The sequence below is a fragment of the Hipposideros armiger genome, unplaced genomic scaffold (assembly GCF_001890085.2).
Source record: "Hipposideros armiger isolate ML-2016 unplaced genomic scaffold, ASM189008v1 scaffold_443, whole genome shotgun sequence".
Taxonomy (NCBI): Eukaryota; Metazoa; Chordata; class Mammalia; order Chiroptera; family Hipposideridae; genus Hipposideros; species Hipposideros armiger.
The window spans coordinates 750,782-776,001 of NW_017731793.1; the positions used below are offsets into that span (position 1 = coordinate 750,782).

Genomic DNA, 25,220 nt, shown 5'->3' on the forward strand with positions numbered 1-25,220 from the left:
GGCAAATCCAGCACTGGAACCTCAGTTTAAAATACAAAATAGCTTTTAGCATTTTCCTAGTAGTAAAAGCAACCTGTAATTTGGAGAGAAGAGTGAACCTTTTTTGAGATATGGGATACTGAAATTACTTTGAGCATCACTTTCTTCTTGAACGTATTTACCAATACCACATCTCATCTCTAGTGGTCTGGAAGCCAGGAGGCCAGCAGCATTGCTTACGCCCTCTCAAGCTGGCCTGTATGCATGTCTAAATAATAGTCTGATCATGTCTCTCCCTACTTCAAACCTCTGGGGACTCCCAGCCACCTGCCGAATTAAGTCATTTTCTCACGGAACACGCCATCCCCTGTAATTGGGACCTCTCTCTGTGTCCCACATCTCCAGCCCTAGCCAAACCCACAATCTGCTGTTGTCTGTGCTCCTCCTGAAATGCCTTGCCCCCTTCAGTTCCCCACCCCAGAGAACCCCAACTCAGTGTTTAAAGCTTCTCTCCTCTGGAAAGCCACCTTCTTGTGTCCCCCTTCCCTACAGAAGGGCCAGTGTTTCTGAGAAGCCATGCCCAGCACATAGTATGTCACATTATGGCTCATGCACTGGGCTGGGGGCTTCTCTGCCATGTTCTGTGGTACCTTTGCACTTTTCCTCTAGCTTGGGTTCCTCGAGCGTGTGCTGGTGGGAGCCTAGGAAATAGACGCCTGCAGAGTCTGGGGTGCCCAGAGGTCCCCACTGGGGCCTAGAGCCCAACAAGGGCACAGTGGGCAACCACTAACCACAACTTGATTCCTGGTGGGTGGTATTGGGCTCGTAGACTGAGTGAAGGGATTCCCCATGTCTTCCCAGGGAACAGAAAGCCAAGAGGAACAGCCAGTGGGTGCCCACACTGCCCAACAGTTCCCACCATCTGGATGCTGTGCCATGCTCCACGACCATCAACAGGAACCGCATGGGCCGGGATAAGAAGAGAACCTTCCCTCTCTGGTGAGCCACCTTGCCCTCTCCACTGGTTTCGCCTCAGTCCGTGTCCTCCCTAGAAAAAGGCTCAGCTTTGACCTTGTGTTCCCCGAAATTCTACACTGTTCTTCCATGAAGTTCTTTTCCCTCGGCTTCCAGGACGCCAGTCTCTGGCTTGCTCCGGCTCTGCCTGCTTTAGTTTCACTGCTGTCTCCTCATTTCCTCAGTACCTGGAGTAGAGTTCCTGGGGGTACGGTCCTTGGACCTTTTCTCATGGTTTCAGATGCCATCCACGTGACTCCTGCTGTGTTAGTTTGGCTTCTGGAACAAATCACAACAAACTGGATGGTTTAATACAACACAGATTTATTCTTTCACAGTTTTGAAGGCCAGGGGTTTCAACTGAGCCAAAATCAAGGTGTTGCTGGACCACACTCCGTCTGAATGCTCCGGGGCTAGAATCTGTGCCTGTCTCTTCCGGCTTCTGGTGGCTGCTGGCATTCTTTGGCTTGTGGTCACATGGCTTTCTCCTCGGTGTATGTGAAATCTCCTCCTGTTTCTCTTATAAGGACACTCATGATGTAATGTAGGGCCCACTCAGATAATCTTTCAAGACCCTTAATCACATCTGCAAAGTACCCTCATGTAATGTACTTTTTTCATCATGTAAGGTAATGGTCACAGGTTCTAAGGATTAGGACATAGCTCCCACCTCCACATTCATCTCTGCAGCCCAGCCTTGCTCACACTAGTATCTATCGTATATGGCTCACTCCCTTTCTTCCCTCCCTCCCCATCTCTATTGGAATGTCACTTTCTCAGGGCTGCCTTCCCCGTTTAGAATGGCCACTCCTGCCCCTTTCCTTGTTTGTGTTTCCCAGAGCATTCATGTCTGGCATGCAGTGTGCTTATTGTTTGTTTGTTATCCGTGCCCCAAGCTCTGAGAGCAGTTCTCAGCCCTCTCTGTATTCCTCGATGCCCTTAGGTTTTCCCTGTTCTCCAAAATTCCCCCATCTCTTTCCTCTTTGTCTCCCTAAAATCCAGACATGACCATGTAAAGCCCGTGCTCAGAGTCCTCCTGGGGCTCCCTCAGGGCAGAGACTGGATTCCGCAACCTGAGCTGAAGAACCGTTGGCACCTTGACCCTGTAGCTTCTGAGCATCCCCCACGCTGTCCCCCACCTGATCTGCATCCCACTTTTAGTGCTCTGGCTGCTGCCGCCCCAGTAGCTCCTCCATTCGCCCTGCCCATCGGCCTTTGCTTTAGTATTTCCTCTTCTGGAAATTCCTTCCCTACAGCTTTTTGTGAAAGTCCTGCCTGCTTTAGGACTTAAATCTCCCTCCCGTCAGAGTATGTCCAGGTCTTGTCCTACTGCCTAAATCAGCAGCTCCCTCTCCCTTTCCCATGTGTCCATAAAGTGTGGAGCTCTGTGCCTGTTGCTTGGGACTCCTGCTGGTCTCATCTCTGCTGACTCAGTACTGAGTTGTCAAGTCGCCATAAGAAGTGGACTTTCCCCCCAGCCAGGTTTACAGTGACCAGTGGTGCAGAAAGGGGGGCCCTAGGCATGGGGACCCAAGCACTCCTTGATGACTTTCCTGCCACGTCACTTCCAGCTTTGATGACCATGACCCAGCAGTGATCCACGAGAATGCATCCCAGCCTGAGGTGCTGGTCCCCATCCGGCTGGACATGGAGATCGATGGGCAGAAGCTGAGGGATGCCTTTACCTGGAACATGAATGGTATGTGGGGCTCTGCACAGCCTAGACCGTCCACTGTGTGAACACTCCCCATTCCTGCCTGCTGCCCATCAGGCGGGTTCTGGATTCTGAAAACAGCATTTGCAGCATTGTGGCGTAGATTTAGAGGGTGTGGACTCTGGATTCAAATCCTGCTTCTGCCACCATTTGTTGTGGGCTGGGCACGTGAGCCTCGGGTTTCTTCCCCACCATAAACATGGGAAGTTCAAGGGCCTGGCATGCAGGCTACAAGTCCAGAGAGATCGATGGTGACCTTGATGCTGCTGCGTGGCCCTCCACGCATCTCCCCTGCAGCCTTTCCCACCCTGCTTTTTTAGCTGCTCCACATGCATACTCATGCCTCTTGTCATCCCCTTGGCTGGGAGGCCTGCCCTCACCCTCTCTATTCTTCTTTCCATCCTCACTATTGAAGTCCTAGGTCAGATCCCGGCTCTTCCTGCTCTTCGCTGGCTCCCAAAGTCCAAATGTAACTTTCTGTGCAAACGTAGAATAGAAAGGTTAGGAGGAGACATCCATTAGAGCATTTAGAGTCCTTAGCACATCTGGGTAGGAAGATTACACATGTTTTTTTCTTCCTTTATTTTTTAATCTTTTAGACTTTTTACAACAAACACTTATATTCAGACCAAAAAAGTGAATATTTAAATGAATAAAAGTTTAGAGTCACCAGAATATCACCACCCTAATAGTTTCTTTCAGTTTCTCATTTTTCCTTCCAGTCACTTCCATATGCAAACATACTTAAAACATAGTTGTAATTATAGTGCCAAGAATAACTTTATTTTTCTTTACTTATCTTTTAAGTATCATCCTGGTTTCTTTGTCTTCATAATTGGTGCAGAATTTTCTGTTGGGTTGTGGTGCCCTAGATTGCGAAAACTCCCCCTGCTATTAGACGTTTCCATAATAACATAGTAGCTTACAACATTTTTCTCCCAGAGGGGATTTCCTCATGGAGGAATGTGTGTGGTTGTTGATACACGGTGGCCTTGAGATTTCTGGAAGGATTAGGCTACTTCCTTTGGTCATCCCCTGGCAATAGGCATGCCGGGCCCGAGTCCAAGGTCCCTCTGCCTAGCCCTGGGAACAAGGCCTGAGAGGTGAGATGCCTGTTTTCTAGGGCCCACAGGCTAGCTGACAAGAGGATGTTGGCAAAGGGATGATGTGGCCAGGGGGAGATGTGGGTGAGGGGAGACATCAGTGAGCAGTTCCAGGAGGTTGTAATGAGTGTAGATGGAGGCAGGTGCAGTGCACTGGTGCTGCCCCAGCACGGGGGATGGGATAGCTCACAGGTTCCAGGCCACCAGCAGTGCTGAGCATCACCCGTCATACCATTCCCTGCTTATCTCAGCTGGCCTGCATTACAGTTATTTGTTAATTCATCTCTTTCCCTCTCCATTTCAACCCCTTGAGGTCAGGGACTTTGTTTTTATTGCTGGTTTTCTTATAGCATTTAACATAGAACCTTGCCAAACGTAGGAACTTCGTTCATATTGAATCAGTACATGTATTGTCTTGTTACTTCTCTTTCAACAACAACACATAGAGAGTTCCTGCTATTTATTTATACCTTCGCCCCGTTTCAGAAGGGATATAAGGCAGCGTATATCAGGCTGCTTGGTGTAAAAGAATAAAGCAAATGAGAAAGGAGTGGTTAGGGAAAACTGGATAAAGGGGAAGATGAAACTAGGAGGTATAAAATGAAGCCAGTGCTCTGGTTCATAATTACAATGCAGTAGGCATCCATTGCTAGGAGATGGGCATGACTCTCAGCCTTTTAGAACCAGACAGGGAGAGACATGGTGATTGGTTCTACAGTTCTCAGTGTGGTCAAGATTAGCAGCAGCCGGTGGCTCAGAAGAAGCAGAATCTCTTCCCACAGCCCTCATGAAGAGAACACAGTATAATGTAATGAGGACCAGCACCTGTCCATGAACTCCACCATGGGTTTCTCCAGGCTTTTCCTCATAGTCCTCATGTAACATACCATATCCCACTAAATGTAATTTCGTACAAGCACTTGGAAGACTCAAAGAGTGTTGTTCTGTGAACTCTTCTTTAGCCCAGAGTGGTATTAATATTTAGTGTGTCTAAGGGCTGTGATTCTTATCTGTTAGTTAGGAGACCACACCCCTGGCATGGTAGTTGAAAGAACATATTCAAAATTGCTGTTGATTTGCTCTTTTTTTAAGTCATATTCAATTACTAATTTAAATTTCAAATAACCTTAAAGGTGGGCATGAGGGTATTTATCACAAAGGGATTAAAAATGTGAAGCATGAGTGAACCATGTTATTCAGGCCATCCTTTCTAACCAGGATTTGTCTCTGACAAGCCCTTGGTAGACGTCAGTTAACAATGAGTTTGAGGTTATCGTCTCTGAGAAGGACTTGAAAGGGGGCTTATCTGAGTTACTGGTGAAATATGACATCATCTGCCTCAACATTCAGCCTCCTAGGGGAGTGTTAAAGTCCTCCAAAAAGAAAGAGCAGCTGAAAGGGAGCACATGCCTGCATAGATGCCACCTTGGCCCCAAAGGGGAATGAGGGAATCCTAGGGCAGGGCCATGAGCTGCCTCAGGGAAAGGTATAGAACCTGCTCCTGTACACAGGCCAAGGGTTATCAGGGTCCTGTGGGTCTATACCACAGGGTATGGCTATAGGAAGCAGTTTGTAGAGATTTGTTTCCATGTGATCACCTTGGATGCTTAAAAAAAATCCCAAATGACAGATTCAAGAAGCTGAGCGAACCTGAACAGGATAAACCTGAAATCGATGCCAAGGCACATCATAATTAAACTTCTGAAAACTAAACAAACAAACAAAAATCTTGAGGACAGAGAAAATGAAATCTTATCTAAAGGGCAAGATTTACAATGACAGCAGGTTTCTCATCACAAACCATGGAGACTGGAGGAAATGGCACAGTGTTTTTCAAGCAGTGGAAGAAAAGTGCCAATTCAGAATCCTACACCCAGTGAAAATATCCTTTAGGAATGAAGGGGGAATCCTCAGATGAAGGAAAGCTATCGCCTGTAGTCTTAACCTAAAAGGATGGCTGTAAGAAGGGAAGTGACAAAAGAAGAAACTTTGGAACATCAGGAAGAACATGATAAGCAAGAATATGGGTAAATCCAACAGGTTTCCTCCTCTTTAGTTTTCTAAATTATAATGTTTGACAGTTGAAGCAAAAATTATAACACTGTCTGATGTGGTTCTAAATGTATGTAAAGGAAATATTTAAGGCAATTACATTATAAATGGGGGAGGGTAAACGGACATAAAGAGAAGTAAGATTTCTATACTTTACGGTAAAATGAAGAAACCAGTAGACTGTTATATATGTATAATGTAATAAATACATAGAAGACCGCTTAGAAATGCTATACAATGAGATATACTCAAAAACAGTATAGCTAAATCAAAATGTAATCCTAAAAAATGTTCAAGTAACCCACAGGAAGGCAGGAGAAAGAAAACAGAAAATAAAAATAAAATGGCAGATTTAAGCCCAAATACGTCAATAATTACTAGTTAACAAACAGAGATCGGAAGAGTGGATTTAAAAAATGACCCAATGATGTGAGCTACAAGAAACTCATTCAAATATAATGATATAGGTAGGTAGGTTGAAAGTAAAAAGGTAGCAAAAGATGCATCATGCAAACAGTCAAAGGGAAGCAGGAGTTGCAGTATTAGTATCAGATAAAGCAGATTTAAGAGCAAAAACACAACTACCAGAGTTAGAGAGAGACATTAAATAATGATAAAAGGGTCAGTTCACCAAGAAGACATAGCAATTCTAAATGTGTCTGCACTAAACAACAGAGCTAGACACCTTGTGAAGCAAAAATTGATAGAACTGAAAAGAGAAACGGATAAATTCACAATTATATTGGAGACCAACTTTTCCCTTTCAACAACTGGTAGAATGACTAGACAGAAAATCAGCAAGATGATAGAAGGACTCAACAGCACCACCAACCATCAATGTCTAATTGGTATTTGAGGAACACGCCACCCAACACAGCAGAATAAACATTCTTTTTAAGTCCCTATGGAACATATACCACATAAACCATACCATGGGTCATAAAACAAACCTCAATTCAGTTAAAAAATATACATGGACCTGAATGAAAATACAACATCAAAATTTGTAAGGTACAGCTAATATACTGATGACACGGTGATTTGTAGCACCATTGCACTTTTTAGAAAAGAAGGAAAGTCTTAAATATAAGCTCCCACCTCAAGAACCAAGAAAATGAAGAGCAAAATGAAATCAAAGCAAGCAGAAGGCAAGATATAATAAAGAGAAGGACAGAAATCAGTGAAATTAAAAACAGAAAACAATAAAGGTACTGAAACACAGCTGGTACTTTGAAAAGATCAGTAAAATTGACAAACCTCTAGCAAGACTGACCACAAAGGAGAGAAATTCAAATTACCAAATTTAGGAATGAAATGGGCTATCACTACAGACCCTGCAGATGTCAAAAGGAAAGGAATGCTACAAATAATGCTACACATAAAACTGTAAGGAACACCTACAAAAATCCTATAGCTAACATTATATTTAATGGTGAAAGGCTGATCACTTTCTCCCTAAGCTCAGGGACAAGGCAAAGATGTCTACTTTTACCACTTTGTTCAACATAGTGCTAGAAATACAATAAAGCAAAATGAAATTAAAGGTACGGGTCAGAAAGGAAGAAATAAAACTGTCCTTATTTGTAGATGACATGATTGTCTATATAGAAAATCCCAAGCAATCTACAAAAAAAAAAAAAAAATTGCTAGAATAACTGAATTTAGCAAGGTCATAAGATACAAGGTAAACATGGAAAAAATCAATTGTATTTATGTATACTATGAGTGAACATGTGGACACTCAAAAACACATTACCATTTATAATCACTCAATATACAAAGGAATACTTAGGTGTGAATCTAACAAACATGTATAGGACTTGAATGCCGAAAACTATAAAACACTGATGAAAATAAAGAAGACCTAAATGAATGGACAGACAGCCACGTTCATGGATTAGAAAATTCAAGATGTCAATTCTCTCTAAACTTGGAGTTTAATGAAATTCCTATGAAAATCCTAGTGGGATTTTTGTAGATACAGACAAAACTATTCTAAACTTTGAAAAAAGAAGAATAAAGTGGGAGGAATCAGTCTTCTTAGTCTCAAGCCTTAATACATAGCTGCAGTAATCAAGACTGCATAGGAATCTACAATTACCACAAACTGAAAAGGTTAATTTTTTAAAATGCTGTGGACAATGTACTCAGGGTGCTTAGCCCCAGCATTTTCAGCTTCCTGCTGCAAACATCAAAATAAACTACAGTTGCTTGCCATATGAGTTACTGAACACAGTCTGGCTGAGTGACTGGGATCTGTTAGGATGGCTGCTCTTTAGTCCTTCTTCTGGGCTAGTGAGGTTGGAAATAGTGAGGTTGGTTGTCTGTTAAGCAGACTTGGTTCTTGATAATGGAATCATGCTGTGTGCTCATGAGGGAATTCATTCTTGGCTATCTCTTTTCTGTGGCTCATCCCAGAGTGGTGTGTGGTCATTAAGGTTTGGGTTATGAGAGCAGGGCAGAACTGAGAGAAAACATTTGATCACACAGTACCTTGCTGTAGTCTGGCCAGTCATATACGGTTCCTGTGAGCTCATGCCTAGTGTGGTTACGTATCCAGGATCCATACATTCCTCCATGTTTGTCACCGTGTTGAGTGTGTGCGCTGCCTACAGTAAGAAACTGAGGGAAGGCCTGTAAACAGCCTCAAGCAGCCTAATATTATCTCTGAAAGAAGGGAAAAGACAAAAGAAGAAACTTTGGAACATCAGGAAGGAAGAACATGATAAACAAAAATATGGGTAAATCCAGTAGGCTGAGATTTTTCTACTGGTTAGGAAGTGATGGACAGACATGCATCTGCTCAATTCTCCAGTGGGGCACTGGCCTTAAAGTGGTTTATTGGAAGGAACCTGTGTTAGTTTGCTAGGGCTGCCATAACAAAGTCCCACATACTGGGGGCTTAAACAACAGAAATACACTTCCTCCCAGTTCTGGAGACTAGAAGTCCGAGATCAAGGCGTTGGCAGCATTGGTTTCCTCTGAGGACTATCTCCGTGGCATGTAGATGGCTGTCTTCTCCCTGTGTCTTCACATGGGCTGCCTGGTTGCCTAGGTCAGAAGAGGAGAGGAGAGTGTGGATGCGGCACATCAGCTCTGAAGTACCTTTGCTTCCCCTCCTCCCAAACATCTCATTGGTTAGAACTTATTTAATGGTGTAGTTCTATGCCTGGGAGCTGGGAGAACCTGGTATAGGGGAACACTTAGGGCCTTGACCACCCCTAGGGGTGTGGAGGAGGAGGTGTATGTGGAATGATGGCCAGAAAGGGGATATTCATCCTTTGTTTCCTCTCCCTGCCATGTCTGGGAGGGTCACACTCAGTTCCTTGTCATCCTCATCTTCATTCAATAGGTTTGGCAGAGGAGGAAGATGGGGGAGGTCAGGGCCAAGTACAGTGAGATTAGTCCCTGGGATCAGTCAGCAATCCCTGCTCTCTCTCCTGATCTCAGAGAAGCTCATGACCCCTGAGATGTTTTCGGAAATCCTCTGTGACGACCTAGATTTGAACCCACTGACGTTCGTGCCAGCCATCGCCTCTGCCATCAGACAGCAGATCGAGTCCTATCCCACAGACAGCATCCTGGAGGACCAGTCAGACCAACGTGTCATTATCAAGGTAGGTAGCTTCTCTCCATGCGCTGGGGCCTTCCTTGTCCTGGGGGGGTCATGGGGCACTGAGGGTACGTGGAGTCCTTGATAGAAGCCTGTCTTTGGGGTCCATGCTGTGGGACAGGTTTCCTGGAAAGCTGTCTTTCAGACAGCATGTGGCTCTGCTTACTACCCCAGGAAGGGTGGGGCTGACAGCTCTGAGTAAGGTATCACATTGGGAGCATTCAAAGGAGATGAAGCCAGCTGATGGGCAGAGCGGGGAAGCCTACAGATGAGTGAGCATGCTACCACTCTTCCCATAGGCTGGCCAGGCCAAGCACACACCATACTTTTTCAGTAACCCGCCGCAGTCCTGGGGTAGATGCTGCCTTACCTGCCATGTTACAGATGAACAGGTGGGCATGTAGGAAGGTGAGGCCACCTGCCCCAAACTGCCCAGCTTAGAAATGGTAGAGCTGGGATTTGGGCCCTGGCCTGCCTGCTACAGAGCCTGCTTGGTGTGAAGTACTATCTCATTTTAGTTTTGATTTGCATTTCCCTGTTGATTAGTAACAGTTGAATATCTCTTCATGTGATAATTGGCCATGTGTCTATCTTCTTTAAAGAAATGTCTATACAGGTCCTTTACCCGTGTTTGAATCAGGTTTTTGTTCTGTTGTTGTTGGAATATCAATCTATAGTTTTCCTTTCTTGTAGTGCCTGGCTTTGGTATTAGGGCAGTGAATTATGAAGTGTTGCCTCCTCTTCAGTTTTTTGGCCGAATTTGAGAAGGATTGGTGTTAGTTCTTACTTAAATGTTCGGAACATTCACAAGGTCCAGGTCTTCGTCAGAAGGATTTTGATTACTGATTCAGTTTCCTTACTAGTTAATTTCTTTTGAGAGAAATACGAATTTGTTTTTCTTAGCCTGTTTCAGTTTCACATTATGGCCAACTAGCAGAAAAAAAGGCATGATTGAGAAAGAAGGGGTGTGTCCTGGGAGAGCAATGGGGAGTGTTGGTTGCAGTACTGGGAGCCTCACCATGTGCAGCCTGGCACCTCTGGAGTATGGCCCTGAGGACTCCACTTTGTGCTACATCTTTGTCCTGTAACTTTGGTGAGGACATGGCCTTACAGGGTTAGCCACATACACCACAGGGTTCCAAGTGGCCAAGGTCAGCCCCACACAGGGTCCTCATGAGTCTGACCAGCTGGCTTCCCTGATATATTTCTCAGAATTGAGTGCCATATATTTTTTTATCCCGACATGGCTTATGGGCAGCTATACAGAAAGTTGTCAGGCAGTAAAAACTCTGCCTGGGACTGCCACTTGCTCCCCTGACCAGAGGCTTTCTTGATAACTGGACAGCTGTCAGCTGTGGGACCTATTCAGGTCCTCTAACCCACCCATAATCCCGATCCATAGGATGACATCGACTGGTAGGCCATTTGGAGGCTGTCCCCAGGTTGGGTTTCCTGCCTGGCTCAGTGGCATGAGGGCTTCCTGCTCTGGGGTCAGACACAGCTGGCCCAGGGAAGCCCGGCTGCTGTGCGACAGTGCTATGTTCATCAGGCCAGAGGCCTAGGGGACAGTATCCCGTCTTGTAGGTGAGGAAACGGAAGGCTTCCCATGTGTAACTGGGATTTCAAAAGAGCCAGGTACTTCTATGAGGTTGTTCGTCACCTGGCTCCTGGGACATGGCAGAAGACAGGAATCTTTGGAGCAATAGCACCTGAGTGTCTCTTCTCAAAAAGCAGTGCCTTATCTCGGAGCAGCCACTTACAGCTGTTCTCAGTGACACTGGGACCAAAGCCTAGGCCTGGCCACCTTAACCGGGTACCTGGCCTAGGTCAGCTCTGCTCAGTTCTGTGGGCCTGGGGTCTTAGTGCTTCTGAAAGTCAAACCATCAGACTTGGTGGTGTTGGCTGGGCCCTTCCTGGGGCTTGTAAAGGTATGTAGGGTGATACAGGTTGAGTCTGGGGAGACAGGTGAGAAACCGGCACCAGGGCTGCGTTCTTGGTCAGGGATCCTGGCTCTGCCTTGTCTATGAGCCCACCCAGAGTCTAGCCACTCCTCACCACTCCACCGCTGCCACCACCAGACGGCTCCCTCCAGCGGAGGTCTCAGTGGCCGCCAGTGTCTCTCTGCTCCGCAAGCTTCCCAGACCCCTCTGGAAGCTGGAGCACTTGTGACAACCTCGGGCCCTCTCTGCTGGGGAGCCTTCTCTCCAGGGATCCACAAGCCTGCTGTCTTGGCTCATTTAGTTCTTCCTAAAGTGTTACCTCACCTGGGAGGGTTTCCTGGGCCTCCTGGCTAACGTGGCCCACCCTGCATCTTCTACCACTCCCCTTTTTTTTCCCCCTTAGCACTTGGCAACCATCTGATATACATTCATGTGTTTAACTTAGGTCTGTCTCTCCTCCCGCTGGATGTCAACCCATGAAGCCAACTTTTTGTTTTACCCACCATTGTTTCTCCTGTGCCTCTCCTTGGTTGGCACACAATATATTATTAATATTTAACCAATGAAATCATTCATGGCCAATTAGTGGTGGCCCTGAGGACTAATGTCGTGCCCAGGGCGGGGCTTGCTGGGTGTGAACCTTTGTGCTGGCTGGTCCTCTTTGGTTCTGTTTGGTCCTGTTACGTCCTATTTGATGCGTTTCTGTGGGCTGCCTGCTGTTTCACATTCTTTCTGGTCCTAGAATGCCGACGTGGTTCACTGGGAAATCAGGTCCTGTTAGGAGAAAGGGCAGCTCTTCTGATTCCATTCTGAAAACCCAAGATGGTCGCCCACTGTGGGCGTAGCATGGAGACAGATCAGCACTGGGGACTCGGCTGTCGTGAGTGGAACTTGGCTCACACGGCCCAGATTATAAGGCTTCGTGAACAGATTTGGGATGGGGTGGAGCCCCACATACCTCTTGAAGGCAGGGAGAAGTACCTGTGCGGGCTGGACCCTGAGCAGTGGCCAGCTTACTGCCTGCCCTGATCCTTGTCTTAAAAGCCAAGCTGAGGGCCGGCCGAGTGGTGCGTTGGTTAAGAGTTGGCTTGGGACGCCAGCTCTGAGCAGCAGGACCCTGGTTCAGATCCCACATGAGGGCCAGTGACGCTGCGCCCTCTATAGCTAAGATGGTGAACAACAGCTCGACCTGGATCTAGGCTGCCGTGAGTGGCCAGCAGCTGGTGTGAGCTGCCATGAGCGGCCGTCCAATGGCCGGCTAGCAACTGCCTCACCCGGGAAGAGTACAATGATAATACCAACATGGGCCAATGAAGCGACGTTCTCTACACCTAGACTGAAGAACAAAAAGACAGCAACTTGTCTGTTCCCCTCCCCTAATTTCCCAATAAAATCTTTAAAAAAAAAAAGGCCAAGCTGAGCACCCAAGGAGAGTGGGGTGAATGGGCAGGTACACTGTGGCCTGTCACATGGCAGAGTATACTGGACAGCAGTGAGGGACAGTCCCAGCCTCACACAGCCATGGAGGAAGTCTTGTGGACATGATGCCCAATGAACACAGCTGGACCCTGAAGAGTGCTTCCTGTGGGATTCAGTGATGCCCAGTTTCAGAGTAGGCATGGTTTTGTGTGGGGTGGTGGTCTCTGGGGACAGGCATAGGTGGGGCATTCCTGGGGTACAGGCTCTGTCTTGGTCTGTGTGGTGCAAACACAGGGCCTGGACCCTTTCCTGGCTGCAGGCTGGGAGCATTGTGGAGGAGCTGGCCATGGGTCTCTGCTCGTCTCCCAGTCTTTGCTGCACCTTGTGGGCTGGTAAAGGTGGGGTATGCATCTGTGAGCACACTTAACAAAATGATTTCTGAGCGGTGCACGCTCTGTAAAGGGACGGAGTAAGGGGTTAGATGGTGGCTCAGGCGAGGGCTCAGGGACCGTGTCTGATGAGTAACAGTTGAGCTGACTAGTGTAATCACGTCAAGATCAAGGCTAGTAGGACCGAAGAGCAGAAAAAGGGGCACTGGCTAGGAGGTCAGGGAGCAAGGGGACAGGAATGGGGTGAGGTGGGACTCAGGTGGCCTGGGGCCATTTCATGGTATTACCTCAAAGGTGACTGTGCTAGGCCCTGAGCCAGAATCCCTTGTGGCCACCCTAGTTGTTTGTGGGGTCAGCCCCATTTTGCGGATGGTGAACTGCAGCCAGGAGGACAAGGGCCAGCTATGGTTCTTGGTGAGTAAGTCGTGGGCAGGGTCCAGCCCAGCCTGGCGGCTCCAGAGCAAGCCGTCCTACCTCCTCAGGCCCCTGGGTTAAGTGGGTTCTGACTGCTCTAACTTGAATTCTTTGGTTCTGGCCCCAGCTGAACATCCACGTGGGGAACATCTCCCTGGTGGACCAGTTCGAGTGGGACATGTCAGAGAAGGAGAACTCACCAGAGAAGTTCGCCCTGAAGCTATGCTCGGAGCTGGGGCTAGGCGGGGAGTTTGTTACCACCATCGCCTACAGCATTCGGGGACAGCTGAGCTGGCATCAGAAGACCTATGCCTTCAGGTAGGATCATGGACGGGTCCCTCCCTCATTCCTCTGCAAATGTGTTTTGGGGAGAAGACTTCTCCCTGTGAATGGTGATGTCTCTGGGACTTTCTGGAGCCTGCAGTATGGTCTGGCTGTGGGCAGCCTCTCTCCCCCTGCCTCGTGTGGCCCAGCAGCAGGGCTCCCCATCTCCCATCCCAGTGGGGTTGGATCTAAGGAGATGGTGTATCTGTCCCCTTAGTCCTCCACCCACCCCACACTGCCCTGGTTCACACTGCCGCCAGCAGCCTTTCACACCCCTCTCCCTGCATTCTTGCTCAGCCTGTGCCTCTGTCAGGGTCGTCCACCCCAGGGCCCTTCGTCTGATGGACTTGCATTCTGTCTCAAACAAGGCTCGTGTGAGTCAGGAAGTCCAGCAGCTGCTTTTTACTATCATATCTGCCATTGTTCAGTCAAAGATCAGTTGGTGAGTTCCCGTGGCTGGACCGCATACCGGGTGCCGTGGAAGATAAAGAGCTGAATTCAGGCTGCCTGCAAAGGTGGAATTGTAAACAGAATGACATCCTGGCCCAGAGTCCTGTGTGCAGAGGTGGGGGATGGACCAGGGACAGGGGCTCTTTGATAGACAGACGTGGCCTTCCTGTTGATGGTGGCCCCACAGTGTGAAGCATGGGCCTAGCAGGGGGCAGGACTCAGCAAGTATTAACTGAGTAGTGGTGCTCCGCCGCCTCAGGACTGTTCTGTCATATCCAGCCCTACCCCCTGAGCTCCTCTTCCACGTTTGGATGGTATGTGTGTGGTGGGGGAGGTGCTAAGTATCCCTGCATCAAAACAGGATGTTAGGATTTATTCTGCTCATGAAACTGTCATCATCCACATGTGGTGGTTATTACTTAGGGACTAAAGCTTAACACGGTGCATGAGGAGTAAGTATGAAGGTCTTTTTGCAAAGGCAAACAAGTAATGGGGCTTGTGAGTATGTTTGTGTCTCAGCTGGTTCTCCCAGAATTCCCAAGAGACAGCTTTCTTATGGCTTCCTGTAAATCTGAGCAAGAGAGAAGGAATGACCATACACCCGCAGGGATTGAGGTTCCAGTCCTGGAAAACTGCTGAGCCCCTTGGGGGTCTGTGCTCCCAGCATCCAGGCTGATGGCGCATCTGTCACCTCCTGTAACTCTGCAGCAGCCCTGCTGACCACATGGTTTTGTTTCATAGACGGCCCCAGGCCCAGAGAGTGGAGGGGAGGTGGTGTCTGGTCTACGCCTCCCACTTCCTGTGGAAGTCCTGCGTGAGGTGTGTCAGTATGTGTCTGTTCACTCTGCACTGGAGCTAAGGCTGATGGCCCTGGGACCAGTCTGGGGTGGCCTTGCTTCCTGGAGCTGACCCTGAGGTACTGGGAGATGGTGATGTTGTGCAGTTCTTGGGAGTAACATCAACACCAAGCACCTCATCTCCTAGATGCCCATTGAGTCAGAACCTACGTTCTGACTGGCAGATATAGGGGTCGGGGTGTCATGCTGCTCTCAGCAGCAGGACTCTGAGGGTGTCGACACATGTGGTACCATCCCCCCTACTCTGACCTCTTAGGTGACCCAAGCCATCTACCCTAAAGCCCTTGTCAAGCCTTGGGACATCTGCAGTGTGCCAAGTAGCTCCAGAGCAGGCCCCCGTTGGGAGCCCCTCGTGGTGGCAGGTCAGGACTTACGGATGGGTCCCCCCGCTTATCTCAGCAGCCAGTTAATGAATTCCAGCTGTGTGGACAGGGAGTGTCACAGACCTCTGTCCTGCCGTGGTCTCTAGTGCTGAGTGTGTAGGTTTCATATCCTTGGGAATGAAGGCAGGGCTACCCCACTGAGAACAAGGGGGAGCACACATCCCCTCTGCAGCCGCCCGGGCCACCTAGGTGGGAGGGTACAGCCTGCTTGGGGATCTGGGAGGCGTCCCAAGAGCCTCTTGGCATCAGGAGGACTGCTTGTGTTTTCCCTGCTGACCACGCTTCGTGAGCGCTTCATGCTGGCCCGGCCTGTTGTGTATGGTATGTTTGGTCTGGGTAGGCAGATGCTCTGAGTAGGGCTGGCAAGGACAGGAAGGGGAGCCTTGGGTCAGGGCTGGCTTGTTTCCCAGGGGACAGAACTGCTAGCGAGCTAGAGGAGCCCTGCCCTTCTCCTCCCACACCAAGTCAAGTGTCTGGCTGTGGTGCCCTTCTCAGCGATGGCATTGAGTCATGTCCGTGATAGAGCGGGGCAAGCTGCTGGTCACAGGACTTGTGTGAGCAGGGCCAAGATGCCCACAGGCAGGGGAACCAGGGCAGGGAACAGGCTGCTTCCCTTTAGCAAGTGAGATGGACAGGCCTGACGTGGGTGAGCATGGGGAGCGGAGCGGAGGGAGGGCACAGGCATGTGGCAGACGGGCTGCGGGCCCTAAGCGCCTAGAGGACAGAGCTGAGCAAATGTGACCTATAGATGTCCCAGAGCCCATGGAATGGGGACAAAGCTACAGTGAGTGACAGGAGAGGGAGAGGGCTCCACCGGGGAGTGGGGTGGGAACTGGACTGAGCAGAGCATGTTGAGAGTATCAGACATTTCACCAAGACGTGAGCCGCTACCTATGAGGAGAGTTGCATCCAGCAGCGTTACTGGCACCTCCTCCAGGCTAGCCCTGTATCCCAGGCTGGGGACACAGAAGAAATGGTGCCCTAACAGAGGAGACTTGTATGTGTGGCCACAGAAGGCACCAGAGGCTGCAGACACAGGGAGGGGGGTGTGGAACCTGACGTAAAATGGCCAGGTAGGGTGTTGGCCAGGAGGAAGCTGGGACAGGCAGAGGCAAGGGACCTGCCAGCTGGGCCTGATGGGCGACAGAGAGGCAATGTTACTTTCGCAGTGTCAGGCCTGGGTCACTTAGGACTGGTTGACCAAGAGCTACTGAGGTTACTCCTGGAGCTCTGCCTACCTGCCCTGGTGGCTTGTTTGTTTGTTTTATAATAGGTTTATTGAGGTATAATTCACGTATCATACAATTCATCCACCTAGTGTGTAAGATTCTGTTGGTTTTAGTATATTCACAGAGTGTATAACCATCATAGTCAGTTTTAGAACATTTTCATCTCCCCAAAAGGAAGCCCCATACCCTTTAGCGGTCACCCTCTCTCCCCGCTCTCCCCGAGTCTCCCGGCCTTGGGCAGCCACTAATCTACTTTCTGTCTATACATTTGCCTGTTCTGGACACTTAATATAAACAGAATTACACAGTGCATAGTAGTTCCCCCTTATTCACAGACAATATGTTCCCCAGTAGATGCCTGAAATCACAGATAGTACCAAACCCTATATATACTGTGTTTTTTCCTATAAATACTCATATATACCTTTTCACTTAAAGGAAGCATTTACGTCTTCTCTTTGGCATATCCAAACTGCCAGCATCACTATTGCGCTTTGAGGCCATTATTAAGTAAAATACAGGTTACTTGAACACAAGCACTGTGTTAACTGTGGCAGTTAATCTGATCACCAGGATGGCCATTAAGTGACTGACGGGCTGGTAGCATATACAGCATGGACACCCTGGACAAAGGGGTGATTCATGTCCGGACAGGACGGTGAGGGGTAGCACAAGATTTCATCACACTACTCAGAATGCTGTGCAATTTAAAACTTCTGAATTGTTATTTCTGGAATGTTCCATTTAATATTTTCAGACCATGGTTGACTATGGGTGACTGAAACTATGGAAAGCAAAACTGTTGGTAAGGAGGGAACTACTGTGTGGTCTTTGGTGGCTGGCGTCTGAGCATGTTTTCAAGGTTCATCTGTGTGGTAGCCTGTATCAGAACTTCATTCCTTTTTGTGGCTCTATAATATTCCATCATATCGATATACCACATTTTATTTATCCAGTCATCTGTTGATGGGCATTTGGGTTGTTTCCACTTTTTGGCTAAGAATAGTGCTGCTAGGGATCATTCATTAACAAGTTTTTGTTTGAACACCTATTTTCCATTCTCTTGGGTGTGTACTAGGAATTGCTGGGTCATGTGGTAACTATGTTTAGCATTTTGAGGAACTGCCAGGCTGCTTTCCAAAGTAGTTGCACCATTTTACTTTCCCACCTGCAGTGTGAGGGTTCCATTTTCCCACTGCCTCACCAGCGTTTATCTGACCTTTGGATTCTAGCGATTCTAGTGGGGGAGAAGTGGCATCTCATTGTGTTTTTTTTTTATTTGTATTGCCCAAATGACTAATGGTGTTGAGCATCTTTTCATGTGCTGTTGGCCATCTATATATCTTTGGGGGAAATGGCTATTTAAGTCCTTTGTTTATTTTTTTATTTAAAAAAAATAAAAATAAATAAATGAATAAATAAATAAATAAATAAATATACTTTAAAGAGTTCTTTATATATCCTAGCTACAAGTCCCTTGTCAGATACATGATTTGCAAATATTTTTTTCCCATTTTGTGGGTTGTCTTTTCAATTTTGTGAAAGTGTCCTTTGAAGTACAAAAGTATTAAATTACGATGAAGTCCAATTTATCTATTTTTCCTTTTGCTGCTTATGTTTTTAGTGTCTTGCCTAACCAACCATTGCCTAATCCAAGGTCTTGTTGTCCCAGTACCATTTGTTGGAAAGACTGCTCTTTCCTTATTGAATGGACTTGGCATCCTTGTCGAAAGTCAGTTGATCTTGAGTAGGACGGTGATGTCAAGCTTTGCCTGCTCCTCCTCGCAGTTGAGTGGCTGTGGGCAGGTTGTTTTCCTAACAGTCTCTGTTCTCTCATTTCCCCAGTGGTGATAGTAGTGCTTCTCAGATGGTCTGTTGTATCAAGTGCGGTCATAAAAGTGAGATCACATTGAAAATAAATCTCAAGATACTCTACAAGTCAGTCCCAGTTCCTCCGTCACCTCAGAACTGTTCCCCGCTCCTGGGCTCTCGGTCCCCACCTGGACACTGTGGGGGTGGTAGTGGCCTTGAGGCCTGTGAATCAGAATCCTCTTGGAGGGGTGGGAAATTGGGTGGGTCTCTGCCTGTGTGTCCCCCTCAAACAGGAGTCAGCCTGCTGGCTCCAGGCCCATTCTTGGTTTCAGCAGTTCTTATTTTAGAACAAACCCACTGGAGTGGAATCTTCCCAGAGCCAAGGGAAGGTAAACAAAGGGGCCTCCAGGACCCACTCACCAGCTCTTGTTTAAATTAAAAGGAAAACATGTTTTCTTCCCCTTGGCGTGGGCTTGGCGCCTTTCATGTCTGCCCTCCTAAAGAAGGCGGTTGGGAACCCTTGAGGTGAGGAATGATGTTTGGGTCTGTGGCTGGGTGGTTCCTGGATTGTCAAACCACCACACTGGCTGGAGAACAGCTGTCAGAAGTTGCTTAGGAGGGGTCGGCCCTAGGGTACCACAGGGTGGGGGAATGGCGCTGCTCAGTCACTAGCCTCTGAGTCACCAGCATGAGCTCAGACTTCTGGGCCTTGTGTGTGTGGACTCCATGGGCCAAGCTTCAGCAGCAAGAGGTGAGCCCTGTGTCTGCAGGGGAGCCAGGGACAGCTCTGGGCTGTGGTACCAGCTTCAGCCTGCACCCTGGGCAGTGTCCTGTGTTCATGGTGTCTGAGGCCTCAGGCCAGGAGAGCAGCACAGGGAGGCTGGAACAGGCCCTTGGCTGCCCCATGCAGGCTGGTGTCATGAGGAATGGGGGCTCTGTAGTCAGGCCTAGGTGGATGCTCCTCTCTGGTCAACCACTCACATGACCTTGGGCTTCAGGCTTCAGGGAGGCTGTGTGAGAAGACCCCTTGCCCCTAGGAAGCTCCCTCAGTGGATATATGCCGGCTGCTTTAATAGTAATCCTCTGAAAATCCCTCAGGGCAATAATATTGTTCCTATTTTCCAGATGAAGTGTCAAAATCAAGACTCCCCCACTAGGGGCCTATCCTCTTTTATTCCACCTGCGTCTATCAGGCGCCTCCCCTGGGCCCTGCCTGCCCTCACTCATCTCAGAGCTAATGGTGCTTTGCAGAGCTCCAGGTTACAGTGGGCAGGCTCCTGACAGGCTGCAAGAAAGCAGGGCAGGCCTTTGGTGGGGCTGAGCCTCGGGAGAGAGGTACAGCTGCCCAGCTGGAGGAGAGAGAAAAGGGCCTGGGAAAGCTGGGCGTGGTGACATTGGGACGGAGTAGGAGAGGATCACAGTTAGGGCCACACTCTAAGTCTTGTCTGCCAGGCTGGGGGTTTAGGCTGTCTGACCTGAAGGTGAGAGGCACATGGGCCCTCCTGGCAGTTGTGGCCTCTGTGCCTCTTAGGCTCCTATTTCACAGGCTTGGAAACCAGGGCACGGAGAGCTGTCAGCTCAGCCTCATTCTCCCTCCCCTGGTGCTCCTGCCCTCTCCCCACCCCCACCCCCACCCCTGTGCCTTCATAACCTTTGCCCAGGCTGACCCCCACACACATACACACACCCCACTATCCTCTTGTCAAGAGGATGGGCAGGTGGCCCTTGGGGTGAGAGACCCCAGGGTAGAGTGGTCAGGGGACGTGTGTTTGAGGCTCAACTCTCTGCCCTAAACCAATAGTCTAGCCTCTCTCGAGCTTATTTCAGCCTTGGTGAAGGGGGCTGAGGGTGAGTGAGTGGAACATTCAGGAGCTGGCCCAGCTGCCTTCAATGAGGGGCTGTCCAGGACTCTTGGGTGGCCTCCTCCTTTGTTCTCCTTTTACCTCTGTCTGTCTCCTCAGTCAGTGTGTCCTGGCTCTGGACACAGAGCGGGGCAGACAGCCCTCCCCTTCCTCCCAGCTCTAGTGATAACAGCTGGCCCAGCCACACTGTTCCTGTCAAGGGAACCACCTCCACAGCAAATGCCCCTCTTCAGTCTCACAGACCCAGAGATGCTGAGGCGGCAGCAAAGGGCTTGTTGCTTTGAAGAGAAGCTTGGGGTCATGAGGGGCAGCACTTCTGTGGCCAGAGGAGGTCCTGATGTCTCCAAGGAGGCTCTGCCTTGAGGCTCAGTTGACGGTAGCTGCCCCTGTCAGGAGTGTTGCTCTGAGGGGCTGGGCATGGAAATGGGCTCAGCGGGGAGGAGTGGGAGGAGGAACAGGAAAGGCCCGGGCTTTCCCGCCGTGCCCTGGCTCCAGTGTTCCATCTGCTGCCGGGCAAGGGGTAGACAGTGGTTTCTGGGGCCTGTCCAGCTGCTGCTCTGAACTAGCACTTTCTCCTCTTCCCCATCCCAGTGAGAACCCCCTGCCCACGGTGGAGATTGCCATCCGGAACACAGGCGATGCTGACCAGTGGTGCCCGCTGCTAGAGACCCTGACAGATGCTGAGATGGAAAAGAAGATCCGTGACCAGGACAGGAACACAAGGTACCCCCACACACACCTCACCAGGCCCCTGCGGCTGGTTCTGCCCACTGGCACTGTCTTCCAGGAATGTGTGGAACGATCGCCTTTCCCCAGTGACCTCGTTTTTGGGATGGGACCTAGGTGACCAGAGGCAGGCCCCAGAGTGATGAGTCCCAATCTAGCTCCCACAGTGCAGGTTTCAAACCCTGCAGGGAGCAAAAGTAAACCCTCTTATTGGGTCTGACTACCAGCCCAGACCCAGGTTTCAGGACCCCTGGAGAGGTGGACAGGGCCTGAGCAGGCAGGAGAGAGGGCAGCTTCAGGGCCCCAAACAGCACACAGGTCGAGGCTGGGGGAAGAGAGGGGTTGGGGATCCCACCTGCTATGTCCTTTCTCTGTCTCCACGTCCCTGGCTGCCCTAGAGAGCCCCAGGGGATGGCAGCTGGGAGCTGGCCCTGGATCACCACCCTCTCCCCTCCTGCAGGCGTATGAGGCGTCTCGCCAACACTGCCCCGGCCTGGTAACCAGCCCATCAGCGCTTGGCTCCCACGGAGCGTTCAGAAGACCGGCCCGCCTCTCCATCTTCTGGCAAGGAGGGAGGCAAGGGGGCAGCCCAGGGCCATCCTGAGGAGCACGGGCAGGGAGGCCTTCCAGGTCACCCTCCCCCGGGCACACATTCCATTTGCTGAGCCCCAGTTCCCGCCACCCCAGTCTCTGGTCAAGAAGAGGCCTCGTTTTGGGTTGTGTTTTGTTTTTGTATAGGAGCCCCAGAAAGGGCTAGCAACACTTTTTAAATAAAAGGCAACAGGTCATGTTCCATTTCTTCAAAGTGGTAGCATCAAAATAAGAATGGAGGAGAGCAGGGAGTGGAGCCTGCTGGGGGTGGGGTGGGGCCAACCCTGGTGGGTGGGGCCTCTCACTTGGCTCTGCCTCCGATCCCCAGGTGGGCAAGTGGGTGTTGACCAGGCTCCGGGGCTCCACAGTCAGCCACCTCGACCCCTGCAAGGCCTGAGTCGGAGTGTAATCTTTGCTTTTCTTCAGGCCTTCCAGCTTCCCCACCACCACCCATGCTCAGATATCCTTGCAGAGTGGGAGAAATGACGAGTGTGGTCATGAGGCTCAGAGGGTGGGGGCCCACTTGTCTTTCGTGGCAGCCTCACTCTACCCCCTTTGCTTGGCCTTGTGAAGCAGCTGATGGCTCTCCCGCTATCCAGAGTCCCTTGCACAGGACCCATTCAGTGCAGACACTGCAGAGCATCACCAGCTTGGTGACCAGCTATTCCAGCTTCAGCAGGTATACAGCTCTAGCCACACCTCCCCGTAGCTCATATGCCACAGGTAGACTGGGGCCCATCCACGTCCACCCCTGGCTGGTGCCATGGCCCAGGCCACCTCCTCCCTACCAGGCTGGCTGTGAGGGAGAACTCACATGGAGCATGCCTGGCCCAGTGCTGGCTTGGGGTGGGGCTGTGTGTAGAGAAGGAAGCACAGCCCTGCGCCTCTCCCCAGCTCTGCCCCTGATGAGCATGTTATCCCCTCTGCGTCCTCCCCTCATCTGTTAATGTGGAAGTGTCTATATTACAGAAGGGACATGGGATCCGTAAGTGCAAGCACTGCTTGGGGACTGGCACACAGCTACACTTACTGATGATAATGGGCCCAGACTCCCAATACTGGACTGGTGTCACCTTCCGTTGCTGGCAGATCCTTCCCCAGCCATGGCAGGGGCTGAGGGTCAGGATTGCTCTGCTCCTTGGGAACGTGGTTGGGGCCCTGTGGCACCTGGCTCCTAGCCCAAGGAGGGATTAGGGTTCTCAGTTGCCAGGATGTAGGGTGAGATGGGCCTTGCCATCTGGGCTCCCGTGAGCACGTCATAGGACAGCTCCCAGGGGTTTTGTACTCAAGCTCCTACCTTTTCACCTAGGAGTGGAAACGTGCTGGAGCAAGGGGCCAGCTGGTCTTCACTGGAAGGCTCTGACAAAAAAGACTCTCGGCCCAGGCCCAGCCGGCCTTGGAAGCAAGTGGGCTGTATTAACAAGGTGTTGGTCTGTGGGACAGGAGACAGCCCTGGGCCTCCACAACTAGTGGGATGGAACGAACCCTGTGTGCCTCAACCCTGCTAAGCACCTCGACCCACCTAGCTGGGAGAGGCCTGGGGCAGGGCCAGTGCACCAGGTCTGGGGCTAGGCCCTCACCCATACTGCTGCAGGGCCAGGTGCTGCTCCATAGGTTTTGCTACAAAATTAAGATCAACTCTATGACAATTTATTTTTGTCATCCATGAACGTGACAACCCCTGTACTATTGATCATCCAGAGATAAACCAGACGGGTCTAGGGCAATAAGGAAAGCTGGCCCTGTTGTCTGATGCCTACTCTACAGAAAAGTGAGCTGCAGGATCAGATAAAGCTCCCATGGTCCTCAGCTAACAAAGGCCGTGAAAGGACTTCCCAGAGGTCTCTGCCTCCGCCAGTGCAGGACTATGCTAAGGCGAAAACTTCTCAAGACTTTGTGGTCACAGAAAGGGCAGAGGACCCAGTCTTAGCTCTCCTCTGCACCTGACCCCATGGGGCCTTGGCCTGTTAGTTGCTTAGCTGAAAAATGGGGCAAAGGTCCACTTATTGGTTGCTGGTGAGGGACAGGAGGGGTTGAGTGAAGCATCAGCCTGAGGGCACCACAGGCAGGAGCCCCCGCAGACCAGGCTCAGCACAATGGGGACAGCCTGCTGCCAACCCCCTCACTGACTGGCAGGGAGCAGAGGCCCAGCGTAGGTGGTATTTATTTCCCTAAGGCTCTATTGAGGCATTGGGAGGGCTGTGACGAGAACCCTGTGTCTGCCATTTGTGAACTCAAAGCTCTGCTGGGCAACTGGACAGGTTCTTGACCCTGTCTGGGCCTCCCATCCTACCAGCTTAATATTGGTTTGAGAGGGCAGTCCAGGCTTGGTAGGAGTAGAGCTACGCCCTGGGCCAGCCCCACCCCCATGGCAGAGGATGGATAGGGTGGACAAGGCTTGGTGGCCCTAGTTGAAGGCCAGCTGCACCTGCCCAGCATGGAAGGGTGTGGCTGGACAAGACGGAGCCAATACTGTGGGCAAAGAGGCTGCAAGTCATTCGATTTATTCAGGTGGGCCCTGGGCATGGGCCCAGCCTCCAGGACAGGTTGCTCTGCTGCAAGCAGGGATTAGGAATGGGATGGAAACAGACCCCTGGAGCTAGCCCTGGCCTTGGATGGGGTCACTGCTGCAGGGGTCCTGGCTGCTCCTCAGGGAGGGGCAGGTAATTGGTGTCCTCTTCTGGGGCATCCAGTAGCAGCTTCCTATGGGGAGGGACCCATGCTGAGCTGAGGCCAGCATGATTCCCCCAGGGTGTTGGGAGATAGCTGAGGGAAAACAGGGGCAGGGTTGTCATCTCCAGCACTCACAGGAAGCTGGGGGTCAGCAGTAGCCTCTTGCCTCCAGGCTGGTTGGGAAAGACATCCTCCAGGAAGTAGTAGATGTGGCCAACAGCAATCCCTGTGGGAGAGCTGCAGACTGCTGAGGCCACCCTCATTCTACGGTCCAGAGCCCAGGGCCACTACAGCCTGCTCTAGGCCTTCATATACAATCCTAGAAGCCCAGCCAGGCCCAGAGAAATCTCAGGTCTCAGAGCATGAGTGCCCAATGCCTGCAGATTGCCAGCCCAGGAAAGGGCTGGGGTTGGCACTGAAAGACAGTCTTATAGGACCCAGAAGTGAGCAGGACCTGCTGAGGGGAGGGCCTGAGAACATCGGAGGAGTGGGAGCCATGGCTGGAACACTGACCCACCCATCCCCTCCCTGGTCAGAACCCATATAAGCATCAGCAAGAGAGGTATGAAGATGTGAAGCTTGTAGGCCGGCTGACTTGTTCAAGGAGCTGTAAGAACAGAGATGCTGGGAGGGCAGAAAGAGGGGTTGGGTGGGGGTGGGGGTGGGGGAGTTTGAG

General features: G+C 50.3%; 2 protein-coding genes across 6 annotated transcripts in view; one reads left to right on the top strand and one right to left on the bottom strand.

The window, feature by feature from the left end:
• Positions 1-22,085, top strand: part of SMARCB1 (SWI/SNF related BAF chromatin remodeling complex subunit B1) — a 31,032-nt gene extending 8,947 nt beyond the window's left edge. For both annotated transcript variants that reach the window (XM_019665413.1, XM_019665415.1), the window contains exons 4-9: positions 841-978; positions 2,565-2,692; positions 9,313-9,479; positions 13,765-13,955; positions 21,146-21,277; positions 21,741-22,085. In XM_019665413.1, the coding sequence (XP_019520958.1) occupies positions 841-978; positions 2,565-2,692; positions 9,313-9,479; positions 13,765-13,955; positions 21,146-21,277; positions 21,741-21,780 (796 nt within the window). In that variant the 3' untranslated portion in view covers positions 21,781-22,085. The remainder of the gene's footprint in view (positions 1-840; positions 979-2,564; positions 2,693-9,312; positions 9,480-13,764; positions 13,956-21,145; positions 21,278-21,740) is intronic.
• Positions 22,086-24,359: 2,274 nt separating this feature from the next.
• The window catches only part of DERL3 (derlin 3), a 2,554-nt gene continuing 1,693 nt past the window's right edge, over positions 24,360-25,220 (bottom strand). For 2 of the 4 annotated variants that reach the window (XM_019665417.1, XM_019665416.1), the window contains exons 6-7: positions 24,680-24,770; positions 24,360-24,570 (exon numbers count right to left, since the gene is read on the bottom strand). In XM_019665417.1, the coding sequence (XP_019520962.1) occupies positions 24,471-24,570; positions 24,680-24,770 (191 nt within the window). In that variant the 3' untranslated portion in view covers positions 24,360-24,470. Of the gene's footprint in view, positions 24,575-24,679; positions 24,771-25,220 lie in introns of all 4 variants that reach the window. The other 2 variants (XM_019665419.1, XM_019665418.1) reach the window with 1 other exon arrangement.